Source organism: Lucilia cuprina, chromosome 2, assembly GCF_022045245.1.
Source record: "Lucilia cuprina isolate Lc7/37 chromosome 2, ASM2204524v1, whole genome shotgun sequence".
NCBI lineage: Eukaryota > Metazoa > Arthropoda > Insecta > Diptera > Calliphoridae > Lucilia > Lucilia cuprina.
In genome coordinates this window covers 15,585,279-15,612,326 of record NC_060950.1, presented here as the reverse complement: position 1 = coordinate 15,612,326, position 27,048 = coordinate 15,585,279, and the positions used below count along the sequence as shown (strand labels likewise).

The following is a 27,048-nucleotide window of genomic DNA, read 5'->3' as shown; positions in this document are numbered from 1 at the left end:
AAATAACTTTTCACAATAGAAAAACCTTTTTATTGAAAGTTTTTCAAAAATCAACCTGTTGAATTGAAAGCTTGTATAGGAAGTTTGTATAGAAAGCTTTTTCTAAACAAAAAAGATTCTCTTGTGGAAAAAATTGTTTGTATAAAGCTTCTGCAAATGTAAATCTATTCTGTAGAAAGCTTTTGCTGAGAAAAGGCTCCTCTTGTGAATAGTATTCACTGAATACAATTGTCTATATAAAGCTTTGGCTAATGTAAATCTATTCCGTAAAAAGCTTTTGCTGAGAGAAAGTTTTCTAAAAAAGCAAAACTATAGCAGAAAGACCACCTTTCTTCAGAAAACGTTTGCACAAGTAAAGTTATTATATTAGAGCTTTTAGAATATATAAATTTTCTATAGAATGTTTTTTTAAGATAAAGATTTTATAAAAAATAACTTTAAAATAGAAAAACCTTTTTATTGCAAATTTTTTCAGAATTCAAACTGTTGAATTAAAAGCTTGTATAGAAAGTTTGTATAGAAACAAAAAAGATTATCTTGTGGAAAAATGTATGTATAAAGCTTCTGCAAATGTAAATCTATTCTGTAGAAAGCTTTCGCTGAGAGAAGGCTCCTATTGTGAATAGTATTCACTGAATACAATTATCTATATAAAGCTTTGGCAAATGTAAATATATTCCGTAAAAAGCTTTTGCTGACGGAAAAATTTTCTTAAAAAGCTTTTCACACATACACTCACAATTTTTCCATAGATTTTAATTAAAAACTTAAAATAAACTTTATATAATTTTTTTCTATAGAAAGCAGCTTAAAGTGTAATATTTCAAAGAACAATTTTCAAACAAGAAAAGCTTTGGTGAAGTATAAAGAAAACAATCTGTTGAGTAAAAAACATTTGCATGTTTTTATTATTATTTTTATTTTAAACAAAAAACCTTCTTTAAGAATCAATTAGAGACATTTTAAGATAAAAAGCTGTTTAAAAATTTTAAAACGTAAAACTTTTTTATATAAAATTTTGAAGCAGAAATATTTTTTTAAGAAAATTTTAAAGACTTTTTCTATTGTAAAATTTTAAGACGTATAGCTTTTCTATAGAATAATATTAAACACAGGTGGAAAGTGGAAAATTTTTTAACGGAAAACATTTTTTCAGAAGGACTTTGAAAACTGTTTTACAGGCAAACTTTTCCATAAAAAATATAGAAAGCTTTTGTTAAGAGAAAGATTTTCAATTAATGAACATTTTAAAAGAAAAGCTTTTTACTTGAAAAACCTTTTAAAGATTGCTTTTTTAAAGTGAAAAAATCCTTTTAGAAGTTTGGAAAAATTTTCCGAGAAATATTTTAGTTTTTTATAGAAAATATATTGAATAACATATTTTTTCTATTCAGAAAAACATCTATTTACAAGAAACAGTTTTTTTAGAGTTTAGATAGAAAATGTTTTTGAAGAAAAATATTCTATGAGAATAGCTTTTTTATAACTTCATTAAGACTTCTTTCTACCAATAAAAAAATCTTTAAAAAAATATTTATGAAATACTATTGATGGATCGCATTTATAGTGATCCCAGAACTTTATCCTGTGCTGTAGACGTAGATAATGTGTCAACATACTTATATACAAAATAGTTTACATGGGCGTAAACAAACAACAAGTAAATGAAAGTGTTGTTGTAGTAAGCGTTTAAAATACAATATTTTAATTAAATGATTTTAAAATATCATTACAATTAAGTTTAAGTCAACAATATATAAAAAGAGATAAATTACTAGCTCACACTTATAGATTTTCACTCCCACTACCACAATTTCTGTATATACATACATCCATATGTATGTACATACTTATTGTCTATACAATACAATGCATGTATTTTCTCTTGTACTATGAGTTAATACCACTTGTATTATCCAAGGTGGGATTGAAAAAAAAAGAAAACACAACAACAACAACATAATGTTTTGTGGTCTGAGGGATTACAATTATTGTATTTACAATATCCGGCAATCAACAACCAATGATGTATGGTCATGTGCACAAGCAGGATATGTAAGCAGGTATCCTTTATACATGTATGTTTAACTGTACACTCACACACATTGTGTGCGTAAAAAGTGTAAAGTAATGTTTTATAATTTTCTTCACATACAAACATATTATATACTATATATGTATATATTTTAAAATCGGATTAAAAACTTAATACAAGCTTATTATTACAACATTTTGTAAAATAAAAAAAATAACAATAATGCTTTTTGTCTACCAAGTATTAACTTATCGTTCAAGTGTGTTAATTGACATGTGGTCAAAAAATATGAAAACAATGGATCAATTTATAACATACATGATTGCACAAGTCGAATTTTTGTGTGTGTGTATGTGTGTTTGAGAAAATTCTTTTTTTTTTGTTATCCTAAGTAATTGCTGATAGTTACGACTTATTTTCCTAAGTACTTAAACATGTTATTTTCTTAAGCTTAATGGGAATTATTTAAATTTTTCCATTTAAAAGTTCTTGGTAAAGAAATCAATGCAACTTACACAATAAGGCGGCTGTATTTGTCAACTGGGCACTGCCCGGATTAGTGGCAGCATTTGTCAATGAGGGTTGTGTCATGGCTGCCAGAGCAGCTAAGTTTTGTACAGTCATAGGAGGTAGAAGACCAGCGGCTGCAGCAGCAGCTGTGGCAGCTGCTGTATCTGCAGTATTCGTTTGTGCACCCAAACCTGCAAAAAAAATTTAGAAATGTAAATAAATTTTCAATGTAAAAAAAAAAACTTTGCAAATCAAAGCCAATAAATCTAAATCACAGAACGAGCACAATGGGAAGTAAACCAAAACTACAATATAGAATGAAATATCTTCAGTGAAACACTTTTCCCGAAAGGAAACACCTCCTCCAATGACTAATTGAAGGAATCAACTTTAAAAACTACAAAGAGACAGAAAACTTGTGACATAAAACTTTTTTATAGAGAACTTTCAAGGTAGACAACTTTTTCATAATGGAAGGAGAAAGCTCTTTTAAAGAAGAATTTTTAGAGATAAACTTTAAAAACTGAAAGCTTTTCTGTACAAAACATTTAAAACAGAAAGCTTATTTAATGATTTTTTAGACAGAAATGTCTTCTATATAACCGCTATAGGATGAAAAGCTTGTTAAAGATGAAAAGCTTTATTATAACAAACTTTAAAGAAAGAAGAAGAAAGCTTTTTTAAAGAAAATCTTTTAGAGATTAAATTAAAAAACTGAAAGCTTTTCTTTGGAAAACATTTAAAACAGATAGTTCTGTATTAAAGAGTTTTTAGATAGAACTATTTTTTATGGAATCAGTTTATGATGAAAAGCTTTTTGAAAAAATTTGATTATTAATGATAAAAAGCTTTATTGTAGCAAATATTTGTGACAGAAACTTTTACACTAAAATGTTTTAAACGGAAATTATTTCTGTAGAAAGCTTTTCTACAAAAACAATTTTTATGCTTCTAAGATAAAAAGCTTCATTATAAAAAAACTTTTCAAACAAAAACCTTTTCCATGAAAAATTGTAAAAGAAAACATTCTTTAGAAATAATGCAAGACTGATAAACATTCTGATAAACATTCTATAGCAACTTTTTTATTTGAAATTTTTTAAATAGAAAACATTTCTATGGAAAATCTCTCATACAGAAAACTTTTCCACATAAAACTGTTTTAAAACAAAAATTTCAAGACAAAAAGCTTTGCTTTAAAAAGGTTAAATCACAGAAAGCTTTTTGTAGAAAACTATTACAAAAAAACTTTTCTATGGAAACATATAGGAAAAAAGCTTTTATATAGAAACATTAAAGGAAAAGAAATGTTTTCTATAAAAACAACCTACAGAAGACTCTTCTTCAGAAAGCTTTTATGCCGGAAATGTTTCATTCTTTAAGACAGAAAGCTTTTCTATAGAACATTTTAAGATACTATATCTCTTCTGTATAAAACGTTTAAGACAAACGCCTTTCAAAAGTTAAGTTTTACGAATCAAAACATTTTTGTAGAAACTTTTAATACAAAAAGCTTTATTACAAATATATAACATTTAAGGCTGAAGGTTCCAAGAAAGCTTTCCAATAGAAAATTTAGAATTAAAAAAATTATCTACAGAAAAACTTTAAGTTAAAAATTTTAATATAAAAAATTAGAGAAAAATTGTGATTAAAAAAAACTTTAATATGGAAAGCTTAAGATGGAAACTCTAAAGAGAAAAAAGTAATTAAAAGAGACATCTTTTCAATGAAAATACCAAACAAAACTTTCAACAAAAAAACTTTTTTAAAAAGAAAGCTTTTCTATTTTTCCGAGAAAAAATAACCTCTAACAAATTTAAATGCTTTCTCCATTTCGGTGTACTTCCCCTTTTTGGCTTATGCAGTGAAAAATCATTATTACTACCACTAACTACTATCAACCACACTACACACAATACCTTGCAATAGCTGCTGTTGTAAACCGACTGCCTGCAATTGTTGCAACAACTGCAATGATGCTGGCGTTATAGCATCTGCGCCCAAAACAGGACTCGCCTGTTGGGGTGGATTGGGTAGCATGGGCGTCGAAACCGTTGTCGCTGTTTGACCCAAAGGTATATTAATATTCGTCGCCAAATTCCACAAATTCGCCTGGATTTGTTGAATTTTCTTTTGTTCCTTTTCCTTTTGGGTATCGGCGAATTTCACAACTAATGGTGAAGTGCAGCCTTCCATAGTTTTATTTTGATTTAAAGTCTAGTGTGGCAAAAGATACAAAAAAAGTAGACAAAATTATAAAAAAGTGAAAAGAAAATAAATAGAAAAAAAAAACATGAATATCAAATCAAGTTTTACAAAGTTTGTATGAGAGTTAGTTATTTGTTGTTAGTGGTGGTGATGGCGTTTGTCCTTTTGGTCAGTTAAAAAAAAGCTATAGTGTGTTTTTAGGCAATAAATTTTCAGTTGCATTTTAGGTTTTTTATGGAATTTCCATACTTTCAAGTCTAAACAAAAAAGTGGTTATTCTGTCAGTTAACAGTTTGTGAAATGCAATTTAAGATTTTTCGTTCTTTTTTCTTTGTTGTTTTCGTTTAGCATAAATGTGTTTCATGTTGGTCCTTATGGTTGTTTTGGGATTAGTTTAAGCAAAAATTGTTGAAATTTACTACTTTAATCGCTGATATCGCTGCGTGTTTTGTGGCAAACGTCACAAATGCACACCCTTTACTTTGACCGTTCTGATCACGCAACACCGTACACTCTTCGATCGCACCGTGCACTTCAAATAATTTACGTACGTCGTTCTCGTTCAGTTTCTTATTTAGCATGCCAACAAACAGTTTGCGTTCTGTAAAGAAAAGACAACAATTTTTTAGAATTATTTAAGAAACATTTTTTAAGAGAATTATAGATTGTTTTTGAAAAATAATTAAAATTGAAAATACATATTTTGAGAAAAAAAGGAATTAAAAAATGTTTCTCTAGAAACTTTCAAAGGTATAAAGCTATTATCTAGTCAACTTTTAAGATTAAAAGCTTTCTTTAGAAAACGTTAAAAATATGTGTTTATCAATAGAAAGCGTCATACGCTAAAAGCTTTCTTTTGCCAAACTTTAAAGACGAAAGTCTATATATAAAAAGTTCTTTTATAGAAAAGCTTTTTTCTAGGGAATGTAAATATTAAGAGCAATTTTTTAGATTTGCATTAAGGACTACAAACTTTTATATTAAAAACTTTAAAGACGAAAAGCTTATCTTTACAAATCATTAAAAATTGAAGTTCATGTAAATAAAACTGTAAATTTTTAATACATTTCTATATAAATCTATAAAAAATGAAAGATTTTATATAGAAAACTTTTGATACTAAAAACGTCTCTATGAAAACTTAAGTGATTGAAAGTTCTTTTACAGAAAATTAAAACATTTTTTTCACTTCTAAAAAAAATTTAAGAGACACGGAATGTTTTTTTATAGGAAACATAAAAAGTTGAAAATTGTTTACAAATAAACTTTAAAAAGAAAACGTCGAAGATTTAAATATTTTCTTTCAAAAACTTTGAAAGCTGCTTTTCTCTAAAAGCATCAAAAGGCTTTAAGCATTTTATGTAAAACATTAAAAACTAAAAGCAATACCGCCCAAAACATTAAAAAATAAAATTTTCTAAAAATTCTAAATTCATTAAGAATATCGTTTTCTATTGAAATGCATAGAAAACGATGAAGATTAAAATATTTTTTATAAAAAATTTTAAAAGCTAATAGCTTTCCTAAAAAAACATTGAAACATTAAAGCCTTATAAAAGCATTACCATTCAAAATTGTTAATATTGTAATCCAAACTATTCAAACTTTAAAAATGCACTTGTATAAACAAATATTAAAGAATAAAAGCTTTTCTAAACAAATATCAACAGTCTAAATGATCATCTATAAAAAAAAGTTAAAGACTAAAATTTTGTCCATAGAAAACTTAAAATAACTTTAATGCAATTTTTTAGAAAAGGTTGAAAGCTTTTTTCATATCTATATTTTAAGACTCAAAGCTTATCTATACAAAACATTAAAAACTGAAAGCTTTAAAGAGTGAAGGTTCATTTGCAGAAAATTTTAAAGACTAAAAGTTGTTTTAAAGCTCTTTTTTTAACAACTTCAAATATTGAAAACTTCCTTCTTGCAAACGTTAAAAACTAAAAGCTTTGAAAAGTAAAAGTTTATCCATAGAAAACTTAAAAGACTCAAAGTTGTTTTAATTAAAGTTTTTCATTATCAACTTCAAATATAAAAAAATGCATAATACAAACTGTATAGAAAACTCAAAAATTGTTAATATTGAAAGTTTATCTACACAAAACTTTGAAAGCTGAATTCTCTTGTATAGTAAATGTTGAAGACTAAAAGCTTTTCTAAACAAATATCAGTAGTCTTATTTCTCTTTTGTAGAACACTTTAAAGACTAAAAATTTTTCAATAGATTAAAATAAGTTAAATGCATTTTAATAGAAAACGTTAGGGCCTAAAAGCTTTCCCACACTTATTTTTAAAGAACTAAGCTTATTTATATAAACTTTAAAAAAAATTAAAGCTTAAAAAAGTAATGGATTATCTGTAGAAAACTTTAAAAACTTTACTTAAAGTTGTTTTAAACCTTTCATTGGCAGTTATTTAAAACTTCCTTCACACACACGTTTTGTGGAAGACTTTAAATGCAGAATATTTAAAAAAAGCTTTTCCTCCATATTTAAAAACACTGTAAGCTTTAATAGCTTTCATGATAATAAAAGCTTTTCCATAACAGCTTTAAATATTTAAAATTTCCTTCACACAAAAAATCATTAAAAATTTTTGGCACAGAAGATTTTTAAAAGAAAAAGCTATTCTTTAGACAATTTAAAAAGCTGAAACTTCTTTTAAAACCAATAACGTATCTATAGAAAAATGTCTTTATCAAACGCGTTTTTGTTTATAGAATCAGAAAAGTTTACAATATGATGGTTTTAAGAGTTTTTCTAAAAAAAAAAAACTTTTAAATACATTTTCCACACAAAACTATTCAAACGAAAAATCATTTATGCTAAAGCTTAATTAAAAAATTATCGTAAAAATGTTCATCCTATATTTAATTTTTTTAATTAAAATTTTAAAAATTAATTCATCAAACTAACTTAAAAACCAAATAACCTTAAAGTTTATTTCTTTAGTTTTTTCAAACTATTGTTAAACAAGCTCAGCAAAGGAAGTAGTAAAAATCATTACTTTGAAGGCCAAATATATCCATTGAAAAAATGCTGTGAAAAATAATAAACAGCTGGAAAATAAAAATCAAAAAAACAAGAATGAAAATCATGAAAATGAAACGCATTTATTATTAAATTTAATTCAGTAATGCAGGATAATTTTGAGCAAATTTACGTTACAAGCAGCAAAAAAAAAAAAAAAATAATAACGAAAACGACGATAGAGAGAGAGAGAGAGGAAAAATATTTAAATTTTTATGTTAAGCACTCATAAAGTATTTATGAAATTTTTATGCACATTTTCAAGCACTTTGCACACTGACTTTGTAAGTGAAAATTTATACAAATGAGAATTTTGTATGTATGTAAGTAAAGGATACCAGCTGTTTTATAAGGTGTGATGGTAGCATTCGTAATTTAAATACATATTTGTTCAATTCACAATCGGTGTTGTAAGGTTGTATCATAGTATGTCGTATTTTTATACATTTTCTCCTTCGGGAGAAGGGTATGACTGTCGAGAGTTTTAAAGTGGTGTTCTTTTTCATCCACTGGGTAGACTTGAGATCGGTCTACCACGCCCCTTTATTCTTCAATGAAGAACTCAGGTGGCAATTTTTGTACATTGGCTTTGACCGATCCATGAACAAGTACTTGGCTGGAGCACTACAGCTATCTAATCTCTGACCATTGGATGGCCTCTGTTGATTCGGCAACAGCACCTAGAGACGTAACCGGTGGACCGAAGTACGATCCATCAATAAGCCGAAGACATTGTTCTTACTCACAGGATACACTGTGGTAATTCTGATATTAACAGAGTATACTCTTATCATATCTGGACAAGGAAGGAAAATTCAATGGTATCATATGTATATCTTTCATCCATCATCTTTCAACAAGGCACACATCTCATTCGACATATTCATAAGAAAAAAACAAACGACACATTCATTATAGGTAGACGGGTGGTGTAAGGCCCGCCGAACCTCACATTCGTCACGTACCATATACAATTAATATCAACTCATTTCCAGCGCTTAGTTTCACAGTCACTCCTATGTGGGGTATCTGTTGTTTTCAGCAACAGCACTGAACTAATTCCGAAATATTGACTATTATCATGCATCAGTCTTTTAACCGCCACTTACTCTCCCCGCGAATTAAGGTCTAAACCAAGTTACTACGTGGATCCCGAAGGAACCTCAACCAACTGACCAGCCAGGACATAGTCCTGCGGGCAAATGGCCACCCGTAGTACCAGATCACGCGGTGCTCTGGTCTGACCTCTGCTAATCTATGAAAGTAGACTGTAACCAATTTTTCAGTCCCGGCCAGACTGAAGGTATTGGCCACCTCTTTATACCCCGGGATTGCAATAACATACCCCCGGGGGACGTGAAAAGGTTATATATAAGTATGTCACTCCGTTTGCAAATTCTATAATATAATTTTCCGACCATATAAAGTATATATATTTGGATCCTTATAGATAGCGGATTCGATTAAGCTGTGGCCGTCTGTCTGTCTGCCTGCCTGCCTGTCCGTCCGTCTGTTTGTCTGTCTGTCAGTCTGTATGTTTGTTGAAATCAGTTTTTAGAGGACCCCAGATATCGGCGAGATCCGAATCTTCAATAATTCTGTTAGAAAAATCTGAGACAACCTCTGAAAATTTCATCCAAAATTGAGATTTTTTATTCATGCTCGAACAGAAATTGCAAAAAACAGTAGAACAAGAGTAGCAAAGCAAAACAGCCTTAGTGTGTTGTTGTTGGCTAGAAACATGGAATTAAGTATGTGGAGCCTAAAAGGGAACTTGTTGGTAAGTTTTTGTTTTTCAAAAGGTACTTTTTGAAGTTTCTATATTATTGAACCTAGATATATAAAATTATGTATGTAGAGTTTGAATTACAAGAGAACCCATAAAAGGGAACTTTTTGGTACTTTTTCGTTTTTCAAAAAGGTACTTTTCCAATATTCTATAATATCGAACCTATGAGCATGAGATTCGGATTTAGATGAAAACCCATAAAAGGGAACTTTTTGTTGCTTTTTCGTTTTCCAAAAGGTATCTTTTGAGTTTTCTATAATAATGAACCCAGAAACATGAATTTAAGTACGTAGAGTCCGGATTAAATGAGAACACATCAAAAGGAATTTTTTAGTACGTTTTCGTTCTACAAAAGGTACTTTTTTGAATTTTTTATAATATATATTGAACCTAGAAACATGAAATTAAGTATGTTCAGCCCCAAATAAGATTTTTGTTTAACACACCATGGCGAAGGGTATATAAGATTCGGCTCAGCCGAATATAAAACTCTTACTTGTTTTATAATTGATTTATTTTTGTTTGTTGTATTTTATTTCAACATTTTTCTTTTACATACAACTATACGAAATCGATTGTGAATTGAACAATTATATATTTTAGGATTATTTCATTATTTTTGTAACCATTATTGTAATGAAAAGACTGAGTTAATGGTCACTTTACTGTTCTTAAGTAGTCGAGTGGGTAGTCAGTTGGCGCATTAAACTGATATTGTTGTATACAATTTGATAGTCTAGTTATTTAAACACCCATATAGTAACTATTGCATTATCATCTGCTCAATTATAATGAAAATAAAACAACTACGGAATTAGTCGTCCCCCCTTTGACCTGCAGAGTTTAAGCTTGATATGTAAAAATGTTTAAATCTGTTGGTATATATGTAGTAGTAAAATGCTCTTAGTTTAACCATTCGCTAGTAAAAGTAAAGAAGACAAAATTCTCTTTTACACTTTTGCTGAATTTTATTAAAAAATAATATTGCAAAATTAAAATAAAATAAAAAAAAACTTTAAATGTTTTAATTTTCACGACCAGCCAAAGAACAGTTGTAGTAAAATCAACAATTGCTTATAATATGCAAAAAATATTAATTTTTTTCCTCCATCTCCATCAACAGTAATTGTGGACCTTATTGAATAATATAGAGAGAAAAAAAAGGAAACCCCTAGAAAAATAAACCTTGAGCGTATATGCTTTCTCCCCTCTTTAGATTTTTCATTGTAATATTTTAATCTTAAAATAAGCTAAATGTGAATTTTATTACATTAATTTATAAATATTCTTTATTTTCTTGTTATTGTTGTTTTTTTTCTTTTCCTGATTGCCACAACTCATCTCCGTTTATTACTGTTACTGTTGGCTGGCTGCCTTTGCTTTAGTGTTTATTTTTCTTCTCACTTTTCACACGGTTTCATCAGCAGCTTTAGGGTTTTTTTTTTATTTTTCTTATTTTTTTTATTGTATCTTTTGTATTGAAATCCTCATTCATAAGTACAACATTTACTATAACATCTTCTATGGTGTTTGTTCTAAAATACAATATTTATTAAGAGCTTGGTTTTTTTTCCTTGCCTTTATAAAAAATTCATTGCTGTTTTTGGAATTTTTTTCATTCTTTATTGAATTTTAACCTTAATTGTAAAAAATTATACTTTTATTTGTAAATTTTTTTTTAACTAAAAAAAAAAACTGTAAAATAAGTCATGCATTTAAGAACAAATTAATGAACATATACTTCAAGTACAAGTACATACGTACATTAAATAGAGTTGTGGCAGCAAAAATTCAAAAGTAAAAAAATATATATATTTGAATGCCATTGTGAAGGTTTTGGATATTGTTGATGCAAAAATTGCAGTTATATAATAAAAAAATATAAACTCGAAAAAAATTGTTAAATGAAAAGTAAAATATTTCAATTAAATTTAAATAAAACAAATATTCCTTGAGAAGTTACTTAAGATATGAAGAAACTTTGTGCAAAAACAAATTTTGAGCAGAAATCTAAGTAGACAGAGAGGTTTTCTATAGAAATCTTTTCTTTAGGAAACTGTTAACATTTAAGATCTAGAGAATCTGTAAAAAAGTATTCTGTTGAAAGCTTTTCTATAAAATACAAGAAATTATTATATTAAAAACTTAAAAGACGAAAAGTTTTTAATCACAAATACTTTTATAAAGACAAAACTTTTCTAAAAGAACATTAAAGATCGAAAATATCTGTAGAAAAGTATTATGTAAAAAGCTTTTCAATTCAGGAAATTATTCTATTAAAAACTTTAAAGACGAAAAGCTTTCAACCACAAATATAAAAACAAAGATTTTTTGAAATGAAATTTGTAAAAAAGAAAAAAACGTTTTTATTAAAGCATTTAAGACAAACATAATTCTATAGAAAACGTATAAAATATTTTATATTATGATACAAGGATTTAAAAAAAAATCAAAACAGATAATGTTTCTTTAAGAAACTTTTCTAGCATCAAATTCTTTTGTTTTGCTTACTTTTAATATCGAAAGCTTTTTCATAGAAAAATATTGCAATGAAAAGCTCTTATATAACAGACTTTTAAGAGTCTGAGTCTTTAATATATTATATAGATACTTCTAAGCTAAGCTTTTTTTAGAAAAATTCCAAGATTAAACCTTTTTTAGAAAATATTTGAAAAGACAAACAACTTTTCATAAGAGAACTAGATTTAATATAAAATCATTATCTATAGTTTTAACATCAAAAGTTTTTTCTAAAAAAACTATTAAAATTAAAAGATTTTATATAACAAACTTTTAAAACTAAATAATTTTATTTAAGAAAGCTTTTTCATAAATTAGATTTTAAGATTGGGAGTTTTTCTATAAAAAAGTTTTACATAGCAAAAGTTTAAGATCAAAAGTTTTCTTAAACAAACTGTGTTTAGAAGTTTAAAGCTTTTATGTAAAAGTTTTCTATAACAAATATTTTAATAAGCTTATCTATAAAAACTTTTACGATGAATAGCTTTTCTATATACAAAAACAATTCTTCTTTATCTTATTTTTACCACTAAATGTTTAAATTAGAAAATATTCAAGACTAGAAAAGTTTTGTGCAGAAAAAAAGATGTAAAACCAATACAATATTTTTAGACCAAAAGCTTTTCTAAAAATTTAAACTTTTTTAAATACAAAGCTTTTTCACATAAAGCTTTAAAGGTCAACAACTTTAGAAAGCTTTTCTTGTGAAAACCTTTAAAACTTTCTGAAACTTTTAAAACTTTCTGAAACTTTTAAAACAAATATCTTTTTTATTAAAAATTCTAAGACAGAAAATTTTAATGGCAAAAAGTTTTCAACCAGATATATAAGAAAATATGACCCTGGTCTTGAGAACTGATGGTTTATGTTATTAAAAATGAATGACATTGACATTTATAAAATTAAGTTTCAACTGAAATGCTTTAGCTTAAGTTAAATTTTTCGTTAGTTGTTAAAATCTCTTTTAAAGCTTCTCCAAAAAAAATCATTATTAATTTAATATAATTTAATAATCTTTAACATACATCCATATATTGAATAAATAAATATTAAATTGCAACATGCCACATACTCTCATAAACACAAACATAAAAAGAATTTTTATTTCACTGCATTTCCTATTTCCTGACACACATACAAATAGCAGAAGAAAATGCAAAACAAAAAAAAAAAACTGTTGTTACACTCACACACACACAAACATTAATCGAATACTATTATTATGTATATAAACATAAAACTGTTTTGAACGTTCATTTAAATTCATATGACGTTGCAGAATTTTGATTAGATTTTATTGTATTCGAGTCGAGAAGTCAAGCTATAGGAAAGACGTTCAAAAGGTACAAATAATAGTAAAATATTGTGGCATACACACAATATGTGCATGTATTATTTTGTAATGAAAATATATATGTATGTATATAAACCGCAGAATATTTTCAACACCCTGTTTAACCCAGATAGGGTGAAAATCACAAGCAATCACTTTTTAAAGTCTATGACAGATATATAAAAGGAATCAATTTTCTAGAAATTTTTTAATAAAATAGTTACATCATCTTAATAAATAGAATAAAGTGTTAGAGACAGTAGTGGTAAAATACTTCCTCAATGTTTAAGTTCAATTTTGGAATTGGGTAAAAGAAAACGATTATTTCTTTCGGTTGGGGTCTAGGTGAATTAACGCACCGATTTCAACTATTTACAATAGGCTTGGTCCAAATTATAGAAAACTATTTTGAAAATTGCGAAATGTACCTTGCGCACAAGGTTTACATATAGAGCCAGAGAACCGAACAGACAGACGGGTCTTCTCAGAAAGTGATTCAGAGTCGAAAGGTATACTTTAAGTCAGGTGTAGATCCAATACATTTATGTGTTACAAACATCAGCCCAAAAGCATAACACTTGCACGAATGCACGAAGTAAGCCAAATATCGGATAATATTTGACATTATCAGAGTCAGATTCGATGGGTATACTTAAAGTCAGGCGTAGATTCAAACATTTATGTGTTACAAACATCAGCTTAAACGCATAACACAATCCCCACTTTTGTAGTATAGGGTATAGAAAGGGCAAAATCGATGCACGAAGTAAGCCAAATATCGGATATTATTTGACATTATCCCCCATATAATGCCCCCTTCTAAAAGTGATTACAATGTTCATTTCTTTAATCTTAAAGGAATAAAGCTCTTATTACCAACAACTTTGATTAACTTCCCATATATAATCCAACTGTTCATATAGTTTTCTATACAGAGAAAGCTAATGATTGCTTCAAAATAAGAGAAATAAGATAAATCTGAAGTTTTCTAAAGAAATTTGTATTACTTAAGGATCTGTAGAAATCACACTCTTAAACTGCTGATTTCTTTCCAACATTCACAGACACACACACATACTCGTTTAACCAAAATGCACAAACTTCACTTTTCAATATATAGAAAATAGTTTTATGGTATAAAAAATACGAAAAATCTAAACTGGATTCATGCACGCGACCTTAGAAAAATGTACGATACAATTTTGTGAAAAATAACATTAAATAATCATTTAAGTTCATAACGAATTTTAAACACCTACATTGTCTGATAGCATGCATAACAAAATATAATAAAATAATTGTTTATAATAAACTTTTAAGATAACTTTCTTAAATATGCAAAACTATATTCAAACTTCAGATATAGTTATTTTAAAATCTAGATAAATAAAGAGCAACTTTAAACAATTTGTTCCAAATTTTGTTTTTTTCTCCAGAATTTGCATAACACATCTCTTTTGAATCAACGAAAATACTCACTATAACTATATAGAAATAGCCTCTAAAATCATACAACCAAAACCCTGCTTAACATGTGTAGAAATACCATGCATGCATAGACATGTTATAACGAGAGTACAAGTTGTTAAATTGAAAAAAAAAAACGTATAGAAAAAGGAAAAATGAAGGAAATTTTTATTGAAAATTATTAAATGCAACCGACGGGTGCAACCAAGCATATTTGTGACATAAATATTACAGTATGTACATAGTTACAGCTACTACAGCAGGCTGGTATACTATGTATTACCAATATATGTATAACAAACACTGTTGTGACAGGTTCAAAGTATTGCAATCTATAAACGTTAGCAAAGACTTATATAAAAATTTATACGCTTATTCAATTTAAGAAATTTAAAAAAAAGATACATAAATAAATTTAATTTAAATATTTTAACATAAAGTCAAACTCAGACTCGAAAACAGACTAGAGACTGAACTAGAGACAATACAGAAAACCAGATACTGAATTAAATACCAAACTACAGTCTAAACTAGAAACTAGACTTGTCTTGATTTGACTAGACTTGACTAGACTTGACTAGACTTGACTAGACTTGACTAGACTTGACTAGACTTGACTAGACTTGACTAGACTTGACTAGACTTGACTAGACTTGACTAGACTTGACTAGACTTGACTAGACTTGACTAGACTTGACTAGACTTGACTAGACTTGACTAGACTTGACTAGACTTGACTAGACTTGACTAGTATACTTGACTAGACTTGACTAGACTTGACTAGACTTGACTAGACTTGACTAGACTTGACTAGACTTGACTAGACTTGACTAGACTTGACTAGACTTGACTAGACTTGACTAGACTTGACTAGACTTGACTAGACTTGACTAGACTTGACTAGACTTGACTAGACTTGACTAGACTTGACTAGACTTGACTAGACTTGACTAGACTTGACTAGACTTGACTAGACTTGACTAGACTTGACTAGACTTGACTAGACTTGACTAGACTTGACTAGACTTGACTAGACTTGACTAGACTTGACTAGACTTGACTAGACTTGACTAGACTTGACTAGACTTGACTAGACTTGACTAGACTTGACTAGACTTGACTAGACTTGACTAGACTTGACTAGACTTGACTAGACTTGACTAGACTTGACTAGACTTGACTAGACTTGACTAGACTTGACTAGACTTGACTAGACTTGACTAGACTTGACTAGACTTGACTAGACTTGACTAGACTTGACTAGACTTGACTAGACTTGACTAGACTTGACTAGACTTGACTAGACTTGACTAGACTTGACTAGACTTGACTAGACTTGACTAGACTTGACTAGACTTGACTAGACTTGACTAGACTTGACTAGACTTGACTAGACTTGACTAGACTTGACTAGACTTGACTAGACTTGACTAGACTTGACTAGACTTGACTAGACTTGACTAGACTTGACTAGACTTGACTAGACTTGACTAGACTTGACTAGACTTGACTAGACTTGACTAGACTTGACTAGACTTGACTAGACTTGACTAGACTTGACTAGACTTGACTAGACTTGACTAGACTTGACTAGACTTGACTAGACTTGACTAGACTTGACTAGACTTGACAACTAGACTTGACTAGACTTGACTAGACTTGACTAGACTTGACTAGACTTGACTAGACTTGACTAGACTTGACTAGACTTGACTAGACTTGACTAGACTTGACTAGACTTGACTAGACTTGACTAGACTTGACTAGACTTGACTAGACTTGACTAGACTTGACTAGACTTGACTAGACTTGACTAGACTTGACTAGACTTGACTAGACTTGACTAGACTTGACTAGACTTGACTAGACTTGACTAGACTTGACTAGACTTGACTTGACTAGACTTGACTAGACTTGACTAGACTTGACTAGACTTGACTAGACTTGACTAGACTTGACTAGACTTGACTAGACTTGACTAGACTTGACTAGACTTGACTAGACTTGACTAGACTTGACTAGACTTGACTTGACTAGACTTGACTAGACTTGACTAGACTTGACTAGACTTGACTAGACTAGACTAGACTAGACTAGACTAGACTAGACTAGACTTGACTAGACTTGACTAGACTTAAAATAAAACAAAATACTATACTAAATAACTGAAAATGTGGTAACCTACTAGAGATATGACCAGAGAAAAAATAAAGAAGTACGCTGAATACTGGTATCGAAACTCCCAAACTGAGGAGTAAACTAAGGTCTTAGTTACTTCTGATATATGTACATATGTATGTAAGTATAGGAGTACTGTTCTTTAAATATTTTAAGAAATAATCAAATAATCAACCTCATGTAAACTTACATATTATTTACCTTACAGCAAGAACTATATGCATACATATTCGATACCTCTATTAGCTTATACATATAATCTAAAAACCACTCAAATATGTATTTAAAAATGTGAAAGCGAAAAACAAATAAAAAGTCTGACCCTTATTCCAAAAACAGCTAACATTTATCTTTCACGTTCACCTCTGGGTCTCATTAATTTAAGTCTACAATTAAGGCAGAATTAAAAAAAATCATTTATTTCTATTGACCTCAAATACTTAAATAGAAATTTACATTTATATTTCGCTTTTTCTCTCTTTATTTAACTATTTTAATATCCTTTTATGTATTTATTTTTCAATGCTTAAAAACATACCCAACCCACATAAATGTTTTTAAATCCAGTTATAAATTCTATTTGCGTCTGACCACCAACCTAAGTAGTTCTCATCATCATTTGGTAAGTTTACCTAGAATGCTATTTTTTCTATTTGTACAATTACAGAATAAAAAAAAACTAGATGATACCACCCATAAATATGAAAATATAGTTGGTAAATAGAAACATATATAGATTTACATATATATGTATAAATATATAGGCATGTGTTTTTCTATATACCATATCATGCAGACATCAACATCTACAGTTACTATATGCCTGAGCATGTGTTGGTACAATAAAATGTTTAGTAAAACTTTCACTAACAATGTTCTAGTAGCCCCATTTGGAAAATAGTTTAATGTCCCTATTACAGAAACAAAAAAAAAACAAATACTGCACCAGCAATGACAACAGCAGCAACAACAACACAAACAATATGTCAAGCAGGAGGCAACCACTAAAACTGCACCTTTATTTTCCAAACGTTTCCTAGTTCCAATTCTATATGTATTGTTGAAGTAGACTTTAGTAGTTTTTATTACTTTAGCGCTACCAGCTATCAGAGTAAAAATAACACTGTTTCCAGAAAGACCAGTCTATACTATAGACTCTAGACCAGACTATAGGCTAGACTATAAACTATACTATAGACTATACTATAGAAAATACTATAGATTAAACTATAGACTATACTATAGACTAGACTATAGACTAGACTATAGACTAGACTATAGACTAGACTATAGACTAGACTATAGACTAGACTATAGACTAGACTATAGACTAGACTATAGACTAGACTATAGACTAGACTATAGACTAGACTATAGACTAAACTATAGACTAGACTATAGACTAGACTATAGACTAGACTATAGACTAGACTATAGACTAGACTATAGACTAGACTATAGACTAGACTATAGACTATAGACTATAGACTAGACTAGAGACTAGACTAGAGACTAGACTATAGACTAGACTATAGACTAGACTATAGACTAGACTATAGACTAGACTATAGACTAGACTATAGACTAGCCTATAGACTAGTCTATAGACTAGACTATAGTCTAGTCTATAGACTAGACTATAGACTAGACTACAGACTATTCTATAGACTAGACTATAGACTAGACTATAGACTAGACTATAGACTAGACTATAGACTAGACTATAGACTAGACTATAGACTAGACTATAGACTAGACTATAGACTAGACTATAGACTAGACTATAGACTAGACTATAGACTAGACTATAGACTAGACTATAGACTAGACTATAGGCTAGACTATAGACTAGACTATAGACTAGACTATAGACTAGACTATAGACTAGACTATAGACTAGACTATAGACTAGACTATAGACTAGACTATAGACTAGACTATAGACTAGACTATAGACTAGACTATAGACTAGACTATAGACTAGACTATAGACTAGACTATAGACTAGACTATAGACTAGACTATAGACTAGACTATAGACTAGACTATAGACTAGACTATAGACTAACACTATAGACTAGACTATAGACTAGACTATAGACTAGACTATAGACTAGACTATAGACTAGACTATAGACTAGACTATAGACTAGACTATAGACTAGACTATAGACTAGACTATAGACTAGACTATAGACTAGACTATAGACTAGACTATAGACTAGACTATAGACTAGACTATAGACTAGACTATAGACTAGACTATAGACTAGACTATAGACTAGACTATAGACTAGACTATAGACTAGACTATAGACTAGACTATAGACTAGACTATAGACTAGACTATAGACTAGACTATAGACTAGACTATAGACTAGACTATAGACTAGACTATAGACTAGACTATAGACTAGACTATAGACTAGACTAGACTATAGACTAGACTATAGACTAGACTATAGACTAGACTATAGACTAGACTATAGACTAGACTATAGACTAGACTATAGACTAGACTAGACTATAGACTAGACTATAGACTAGACTATAGACTACTAGACTATAGAGACTAGACTATAGACTAGACTATAGACTAGACTATAGACTAGACTATAGACTAGACTATAGACTAGACACTATAGACTAGACTATAGACTAGACTATAGACTAGACTATAGACTAGACTATAGACTAGACTATAGACTAGACTATAGACTAGACTATAGACTAGACTATAGACTAGACTATAGACTAGACTATAGACTAGACTATAGACTAGACTATAGACTAGACTATAGACTAGACTATAGACTAGACTATAGACTAGACTATAGACTAGACTATAGACTAGACTATAGACTAGACTATAGACTAGACTATAGACTAGACTATAGACAAGACTATAGACTAGACTATAGAATAGACTATAGACTAGACTATAGACAAGACTATAGACTAGACTATAGAATAGACTATAGACTAGACTATAGACAAGACTATAGACTAGACTATATACTAGACTATAGACTAGGCTATAGACTAGACTATAGACTAGACTATAGTCTATACTATAGACTAGACTATAGACTAGACTGGTAATATTAGGGCTATTAAAAATGCTAATCTATAGATGCTAGTCAGAGTAAAAATAACGGAGAAATTGTGTAGCAAACATACAGTAAAAACGTAATCACAGTCATCGTCATCTCTGCGTTGTTGTTGTTTAGTCTTTCACAAAACACTGTAAAGGTTTGGCAAACCATGTATTTTTGTGGTAGCTTTCTAAATGTGGGTGCCAGATGAGGACTCCCACTATTAATGTACGTTTAAATGTTTCCATGAGTTGCTCAATACAAACACTATTACGTTTTAACGTGTTCAGAAGTTAGTATTTAGTTATAGTAGTAGTGTAGTAGTAAAGCAGTAGAGGTTTAAATTGTAGAATTTTATGCAAATTAAACTAACAACAGAAGAGATAGATACAAGCGTATACTAACCTCCAACTAAACTACTACTAAATCTAAATGGCACAAAACGTCATGTCCATACACACACACATCTGCATGTACATAAATACACGCTGCATTTTGTGCCACCGATATCCAGAAGGTTTAGGTGAGTGTTAGAGAAATTATATGTAAGTATTATGTAGAATCTAGTTCATAGAATATTCACTTTTTAAATGGTTGAGTTTTTATATAGAAATTCTGACTGCTATGAATGAGAATGACTTTTAAAGAGGCTGAAAATTGAAAGTTTATATATGTAAAAAACTAGTTAGTAGCTGTACTTGGGCTGTAAAAAATAATATTGAAATTTATTTAATTTGAGTTGATATTGTTTAAAGAGAAAACCACTTATAGAAATAAAGTAAAATAAGTAAATAAAATAAAAGAGGAAATAATAAAACAAACTTAAGGCTTAAAATACAAGCAGAAGGTATTGGAAATGTTTACATTTAACTAACTTTAAAGCTCACAATTTACCCAACATCAGTACCAACAAAAAATCATCCCCTTGCTATTTATAACACTATCGCATTAATATTCATAATAATATTTTGTGCCATTTTGGGTTCTTATAAAAATTTAATAACAGTGAAATGTCATCAGCGATAAGGGGAGATTGTTTAAATAATAATGTTAAAAAAATATTACATATTTATATTAAACTCATATCATAAAATTATATGAATGTATGTATATACCTAGTAAATTTAAATAATGGATAGGCAAAAGCCAAATAAATGTGCCATCATTGCATTGATGCTGCTGGTGATGACGATGATGACTTTGTTAAAAGGATAAAGGATCAGCATCAGGTATAATATCATCAATTTTAATTAAGTTTAAACGTGTGAAAGTGCATGAAAATTAACTGTTAAAATGACCGTTTATATGAGACAAAAAAATTTGCACTCATATGTTAATTTAATATTATTTAAATAGCAAATAAATTTTTCATTAACAATTTATTTTATTTTATGAAATGTTTAACATTTAATTAAGGTTTAAAGTGATGTGAAAATAAAGTCAGTAAATAAATAAAATCAGTTAATGTAATGTTAATATAGTCTAGTCTGTAGTCTTGTCTAGTCTATAGACTAGTCTATAGTCTATTCTATAGTCTAGTATATAGTCTAGTCTAGTCTATAGACTAGTCTATAGTCTAGTCTATAGTCTAGTCTATAGTCTAGTCTATAGTCTAGTCTATAGTCTAGTCTATAGTCTAGTCTATAGTCTAGTCTAGTCTAGTCTATAGTCTAGTCTATAGTCTAGTCTATAGTCTAGTCTATAGTCTAGTCTATAGTCTAGTCTATAGTCTAGTCTATAGTCTAGTCTATAGTCTAGTCTATAGTCTAGTCTATAGTCTAGTCTATAGTCTAGTCTATAGTCTAGTCTATAGTCTAGTCTATAGTCTAGACTATAGACTAGACTATAGACTAGACTATAGACTAGACTATAGACTAGACTATAGACTAGACTATAGACTAGACTATATACTAGACTATAGAATAGACTATAGACTAGTCTATAGACTAGACTAGACTATATACTAGACTATAGAATAGACTATAGACTAGTCTATAGACTAGACAAGACTACAGACTAGACTATATTAACATTACATTAACTGATTTTATTTATTTACTGACTTTATTTTCACATCACTTTAAACCTTAATTAAATGTTAAACATTTCATAAAATAAAATAAATTGTTAATGAAAAATTTATTTGCTATTTAAATAATATTAAATTAACATATGAGTGCAAATTTTTTTGTCATATAAACGGTCATTTTAACAGTTAATTTTCATGCACTTTCACACGTTTAAACTTAATTAAAATTGATGATATTATACCTGATGCTGATCCTTTATCCTTTTAACAAAGTCATCATCGTCATCACCAGCAGCATCAATGCAATGATGGCACATTTATTTGGCTTTTGCCTATCCATTATTTAAATTTACTAGGTATATACATACATTCATATAATTTTATGATATGAGTTTAATATAAATATGTAATATTTTTTTAACATTATTATTTAAACAATCTCCCCTTATCGCTGATGACATTTCACTGTTATTAAATTTTTATAAGAACCCAAAATGGCACAAAATATTATTATGAATATTAATGCGATAGTGTTATAAATAGCAAGGGGATGATTTTTTGTTGGTACTGATGTTGGGTAAATTGTGAGCTTTAAAGTTAGTTAAATGTAAACATTTCCAATACCTTCTGCTTGTATTTTAAGCCTTAAGTTTGTTTTATTATTTCCTCTTTTATTTTATTTACTTATTTTACTTTATTTCTATAAGTGGTTTTCTCTTTAAACAATATCAACTCAAATTAAATAAATTTCAATATTATTTTTTACAGCCCAAGTACAGCTACTAACTAGTTTTTTACATATATAAACTTTCAATTTATCAGCCTCTTTAAAAGTCATTCTCATTCATAGCAGTCAGAATTTCTATATAAAAACTCAACCATTTAAAAAGTGAATATTCTATGAACTAGATTCTACATAATACTTACATATAATTTCTCTAACACTCACCTAAACCTTCTGGATATCGGTGGCACAAAATGCAGCGTGTATTTATGTACATGCAGATGTGTGTGTGTATGGACATGACGTTTTGTGCCATTTAGATTTAGTAGTAGTTTAGTTGGAGGTTAGTATACGCTTGTATCTATCTCTTCTGTTGTTAGTTTAATTTGCATAAAATTCTACAATTTAAACCTCTACTGCTTTACTACTACACTACTACTATAACTAAATACTAACTTCTGAACACGTTAAAACGTAATAGTGTTTGTATTGAGCAACTCATGGAAACATTTAAACGTACATTAATAGTGGGAGTCCTCATCTGGCACCCACATTTAGAAAGCTACCACAAAAATACATGGTTTGCCAAACCTTTACAGTGTTTTGTGAAAGACTAAACAACAACAACGCAGAGATGACGATGACTGTGATTACGTTTTTACTGTATGTTTGCTACACAATTTCTCCGTTATTTTACTGACTAGCATCTATAGATTAGCATTTTTAATAGCCCTAATATTACCAGTCTAGTCTATAGTCTAGTCTATAGTATAGACTATAGTCTAGTCTATAGTCTAGTCTATAGCCTAGTCTATAGTCTAGTATATAGTCTAGTCTATAGTCTTGTCTATAGTCTAGTCTATAGTCTATTCTATAGTCTAGTCTATAGTCTTGTCTATAGTCTAGTCTATAGTCTATTCTATAGTCTAGTCTATAGTCTTGTCTATAGTCTAGTCTATAGTCTAGTCTATAGTCTAGTCTATAGTCTAGTCTATAGTCTAGTCTATAGTCTAGTCTATAGTCTAGTCTATAGTCTAGTCTATAGTCTAGTCTATAGTCTAATCTATAGTCTAATCTATAGTCTAGTTTAGATTACAGTCTAGTCTATTATCTAGTCTAGTATAGTCTATTGTCTAGTCTACAGTCTAGTCTACAATCTGTTCTGTAGTCTAGTATATAGTCTAGTATTTAGCCTAATCTCTAGTATAGTGTATAGTCTAGTATCTAGTCTGGTCTATGCCTGTTCCTTACACTAGTCTTTAAGCTTGTCTGCAGTCTAGTCTTTTATCTAGTATTTGGTCTATAGTCTAGTATACAATTTAGTCTTCTATTTAGTCCATATTTTAGTCTATAGTGTAGTCTAGTCTATTCCAGTCTTTAATTTTAATAGTCTTATCATATTAGTCGTTATTGACTCACTAAACCCACTATCCTCAGAAAGCTATGAGATTCGTATTTAAGTAGCAGCGTTTTCTTTAAATCCTGATTTCGCTTTGAAAATTCGTTTGAAAAATTATACCCCTATAAGGACAATTAAAAAAGAGAAGACACAGCAGTGACATTATCATTCAAGCTAAAAATGTCATCATCAACGTGGATAAGTGAAGAATAAAAAAAATTAAGTAACAAAAGAGAAAAAGCAGAGTTTAAATAGAATTTGTTGTTCAATAGATATTTTTTCGTATTTTTTTTTTTTTTGCATCTTAATGGGAAATTGTTAGATTGTTGTAAGAAATCAAATGATATTAATTTTATAAAGCTTTGATAGATTTAATAATTTGTAAAACATATTGAAGAAATGACTCCTTTACATATCTAGTACTTTTCGTTGCATGACAACGGCTAACAAATTTATGCACATTGCACGAAAATGTCTATCAAATTGGCAGACATTATAGATAAAATAAGAATGAAAAAGTTTTTGTCTTTAGTTTTTTATTTTTATAAATTTTAAAAGAATTTGCGACAATTTACAAAAAAACAAATCAAATTAAATAAATTTAAACAAAAATACTTTTGAAGGGTTAGCAAAGTTCTGATGATGCTTTAACATTTTATAGATTTTTTTCCGCCAAATATACATATATAATTCCAATTGTCAATATATTTTCTACAAAACCTCCATATTTTTGGTAGAAGGAGGCAGCAACAATAGGACGATTTTATTTTATTGTTTAAAAATACTGAATGTAAAGTGTATAAATGTAAAATATCTTTAAATAGAATGGGCCTCCGCCATTGATAGGCAGCATCAATGGCAATGTTAACTAGTAGCAGCAACCAATAATATTAAATTGGAACGTTTTAAAAATATTTATATTAACATAAAACTCAAATTGAGACCCAGCAGTATTGGAAGAAAACAGGTAGCAATTTTCAATATTTATAACTACAAGATAGACTCAAAAGAATATGTTATAGGCAAAGAACGCTCTCTTTTGGCAGGGAGCTTTCATAGACACAAAAGCTCATACAGCTGCAAATAAAGCAAGAAAGCACAATAAACCTAAGAGCTTTCAATTCCATATCTCTATATAAATACTATAGAGAAAAGATACTAGTACTTCATCAATCACCAGTTTTGAGAAGTAATCTCTTTAAGAACAACAGGGAAAGAGCCTTTAATACAAACATACACTCTTATAGCTGGCACGCATATACAGATACACTGACACAAACAGGTAACAAGAACATACCTGGAATGGCATATGGCGAAGGATGCGGTGATGGCAGCCAATATGCGGAATTTATTGAAGGATATGCTTTAAACGATGATGAGTTTAATAATGATGAAGCACTACTACCACCACAACTGCCACTACCATTTGTAGTTTTTGAAGGAGTTGTGGCAAATGGTAATTGCAATGATAGTGAGTGTTGCTGGTTTTTCTGCTGTTGTTGTCGCTGTATAATATTATTGGCAGCAGTTGTTAGTGAGTTTGTTAATGTTGAAAATGCAATATTGCTGCTGCTGTTGATGTTACTACTGATGCTTTTATTGCTATTACTATTACTGCTACTGAGGCTGACGATGTTATTGTAGTTGTTGATCAGAGTATTGCTATCAATAGTTGAATAACTGCTACTGCCAATATTACAATTATTATGGGATAAATTCTCAATTACCGACGGTAATTGGCTGGTTCTGTTGCAGGAATCCTTATTGTAGTTGATATTATTTGCAGTGGCAATACTGACACCGACATTAACACTGTTGCTGTTACTGACACTTGTAATATTACTAGTATTACTACTACAACTAAAGTTGTTACTATTATTACTATTACAACAGCTACTTTTAGTTGTACATGAACTACTACTGCTGCTGATATCATTGTTATTTGCACAAACCATCAGGGATGGTAACAACAATGTACAGGTTTGTGAAGTTGTCATTGTATTATTTGTTGTTGTTGTAGTTATATTTGTAGTATTATTTAACATGACGTTATATGTCAATGAGTTGTCAACAAAGCCCAAATATTTCGTTTGTTATTCAAGTTGCCGAAAAAAATAAACAAAAATAAGCGAAAAATAGAAGAGGAAACCAGTTTGTAGTAGTTGTAATTGTATTAAATACGTGATATAAGTCCTTCGTCCTTTTTTTATTATTTTATTACGTATACGTTTGTTAACATAGGTATTTTATTATTTTTTTAATACACACTGACATGTAGTAGTTTACAGAAAAATTATATAAGTATATAGACTTTATATTTTATTCATATAAAAATTAAAAATTAAACAATTTCGATTACAGGTTGTTTTCTCTTAATCAATTAACAATTATTAAATACCGTAAAAATTGTAGGTAAGGTTTACTTTTTTGTGTACAAAATAAATGTAAATATACAATTTCATGTGGAATTAAATTATAAAGAAAACAGAAAGGTGAAAAATATAAAAAAAAAAAAATGAAAATGAATTGATTTAACACAGACTTTGTTTCCTGCTAAAAAAATGAGGCTTTATGACAGAAATATTATATAGTCAAAAATCAAATATTTTCTAGAACTAAACAAGAACTGAACTAGAACTGAACTAGAAATGAACTAGAACTGAACTAGAACTGAACTAGAACTGAACTAGAACTGAACTAGAACTGAACTAGAACTGAACTAGAAC

General features: G+C 29.1%; 1 protein-coding gene across 1 annotated transcript in view; it reads right to left on the bottom strand.

Moving 5' to 3' along the window:
- Positions 1-27,048, bottom strand: part of LOC111686359 (CUGBP Elav-like family member 1) — a 102,990-nt gene that overhangs the window by 11,889 nt on the left and 64,053 nt on the right. The window contains exons 4-6 of the mRNA XM_046948224.1: positions 5,176-5,357; positions 4,468-4,765; positions 2,551-2,736 (exon numbers count right to left, since the gene is read on the bottom strand). Of these exons, the coding sequence (XP_046804180.1) occupies positions 2,551-2,736; positions 4,468-4,765; positions 5,176-5,357 (666 nt within the window). The remainder of the gene's footprint in view (positions 1-2,550; positions 2,737-4,467; positions 4,766-5,175; positions 5,358-27,048) is intronic.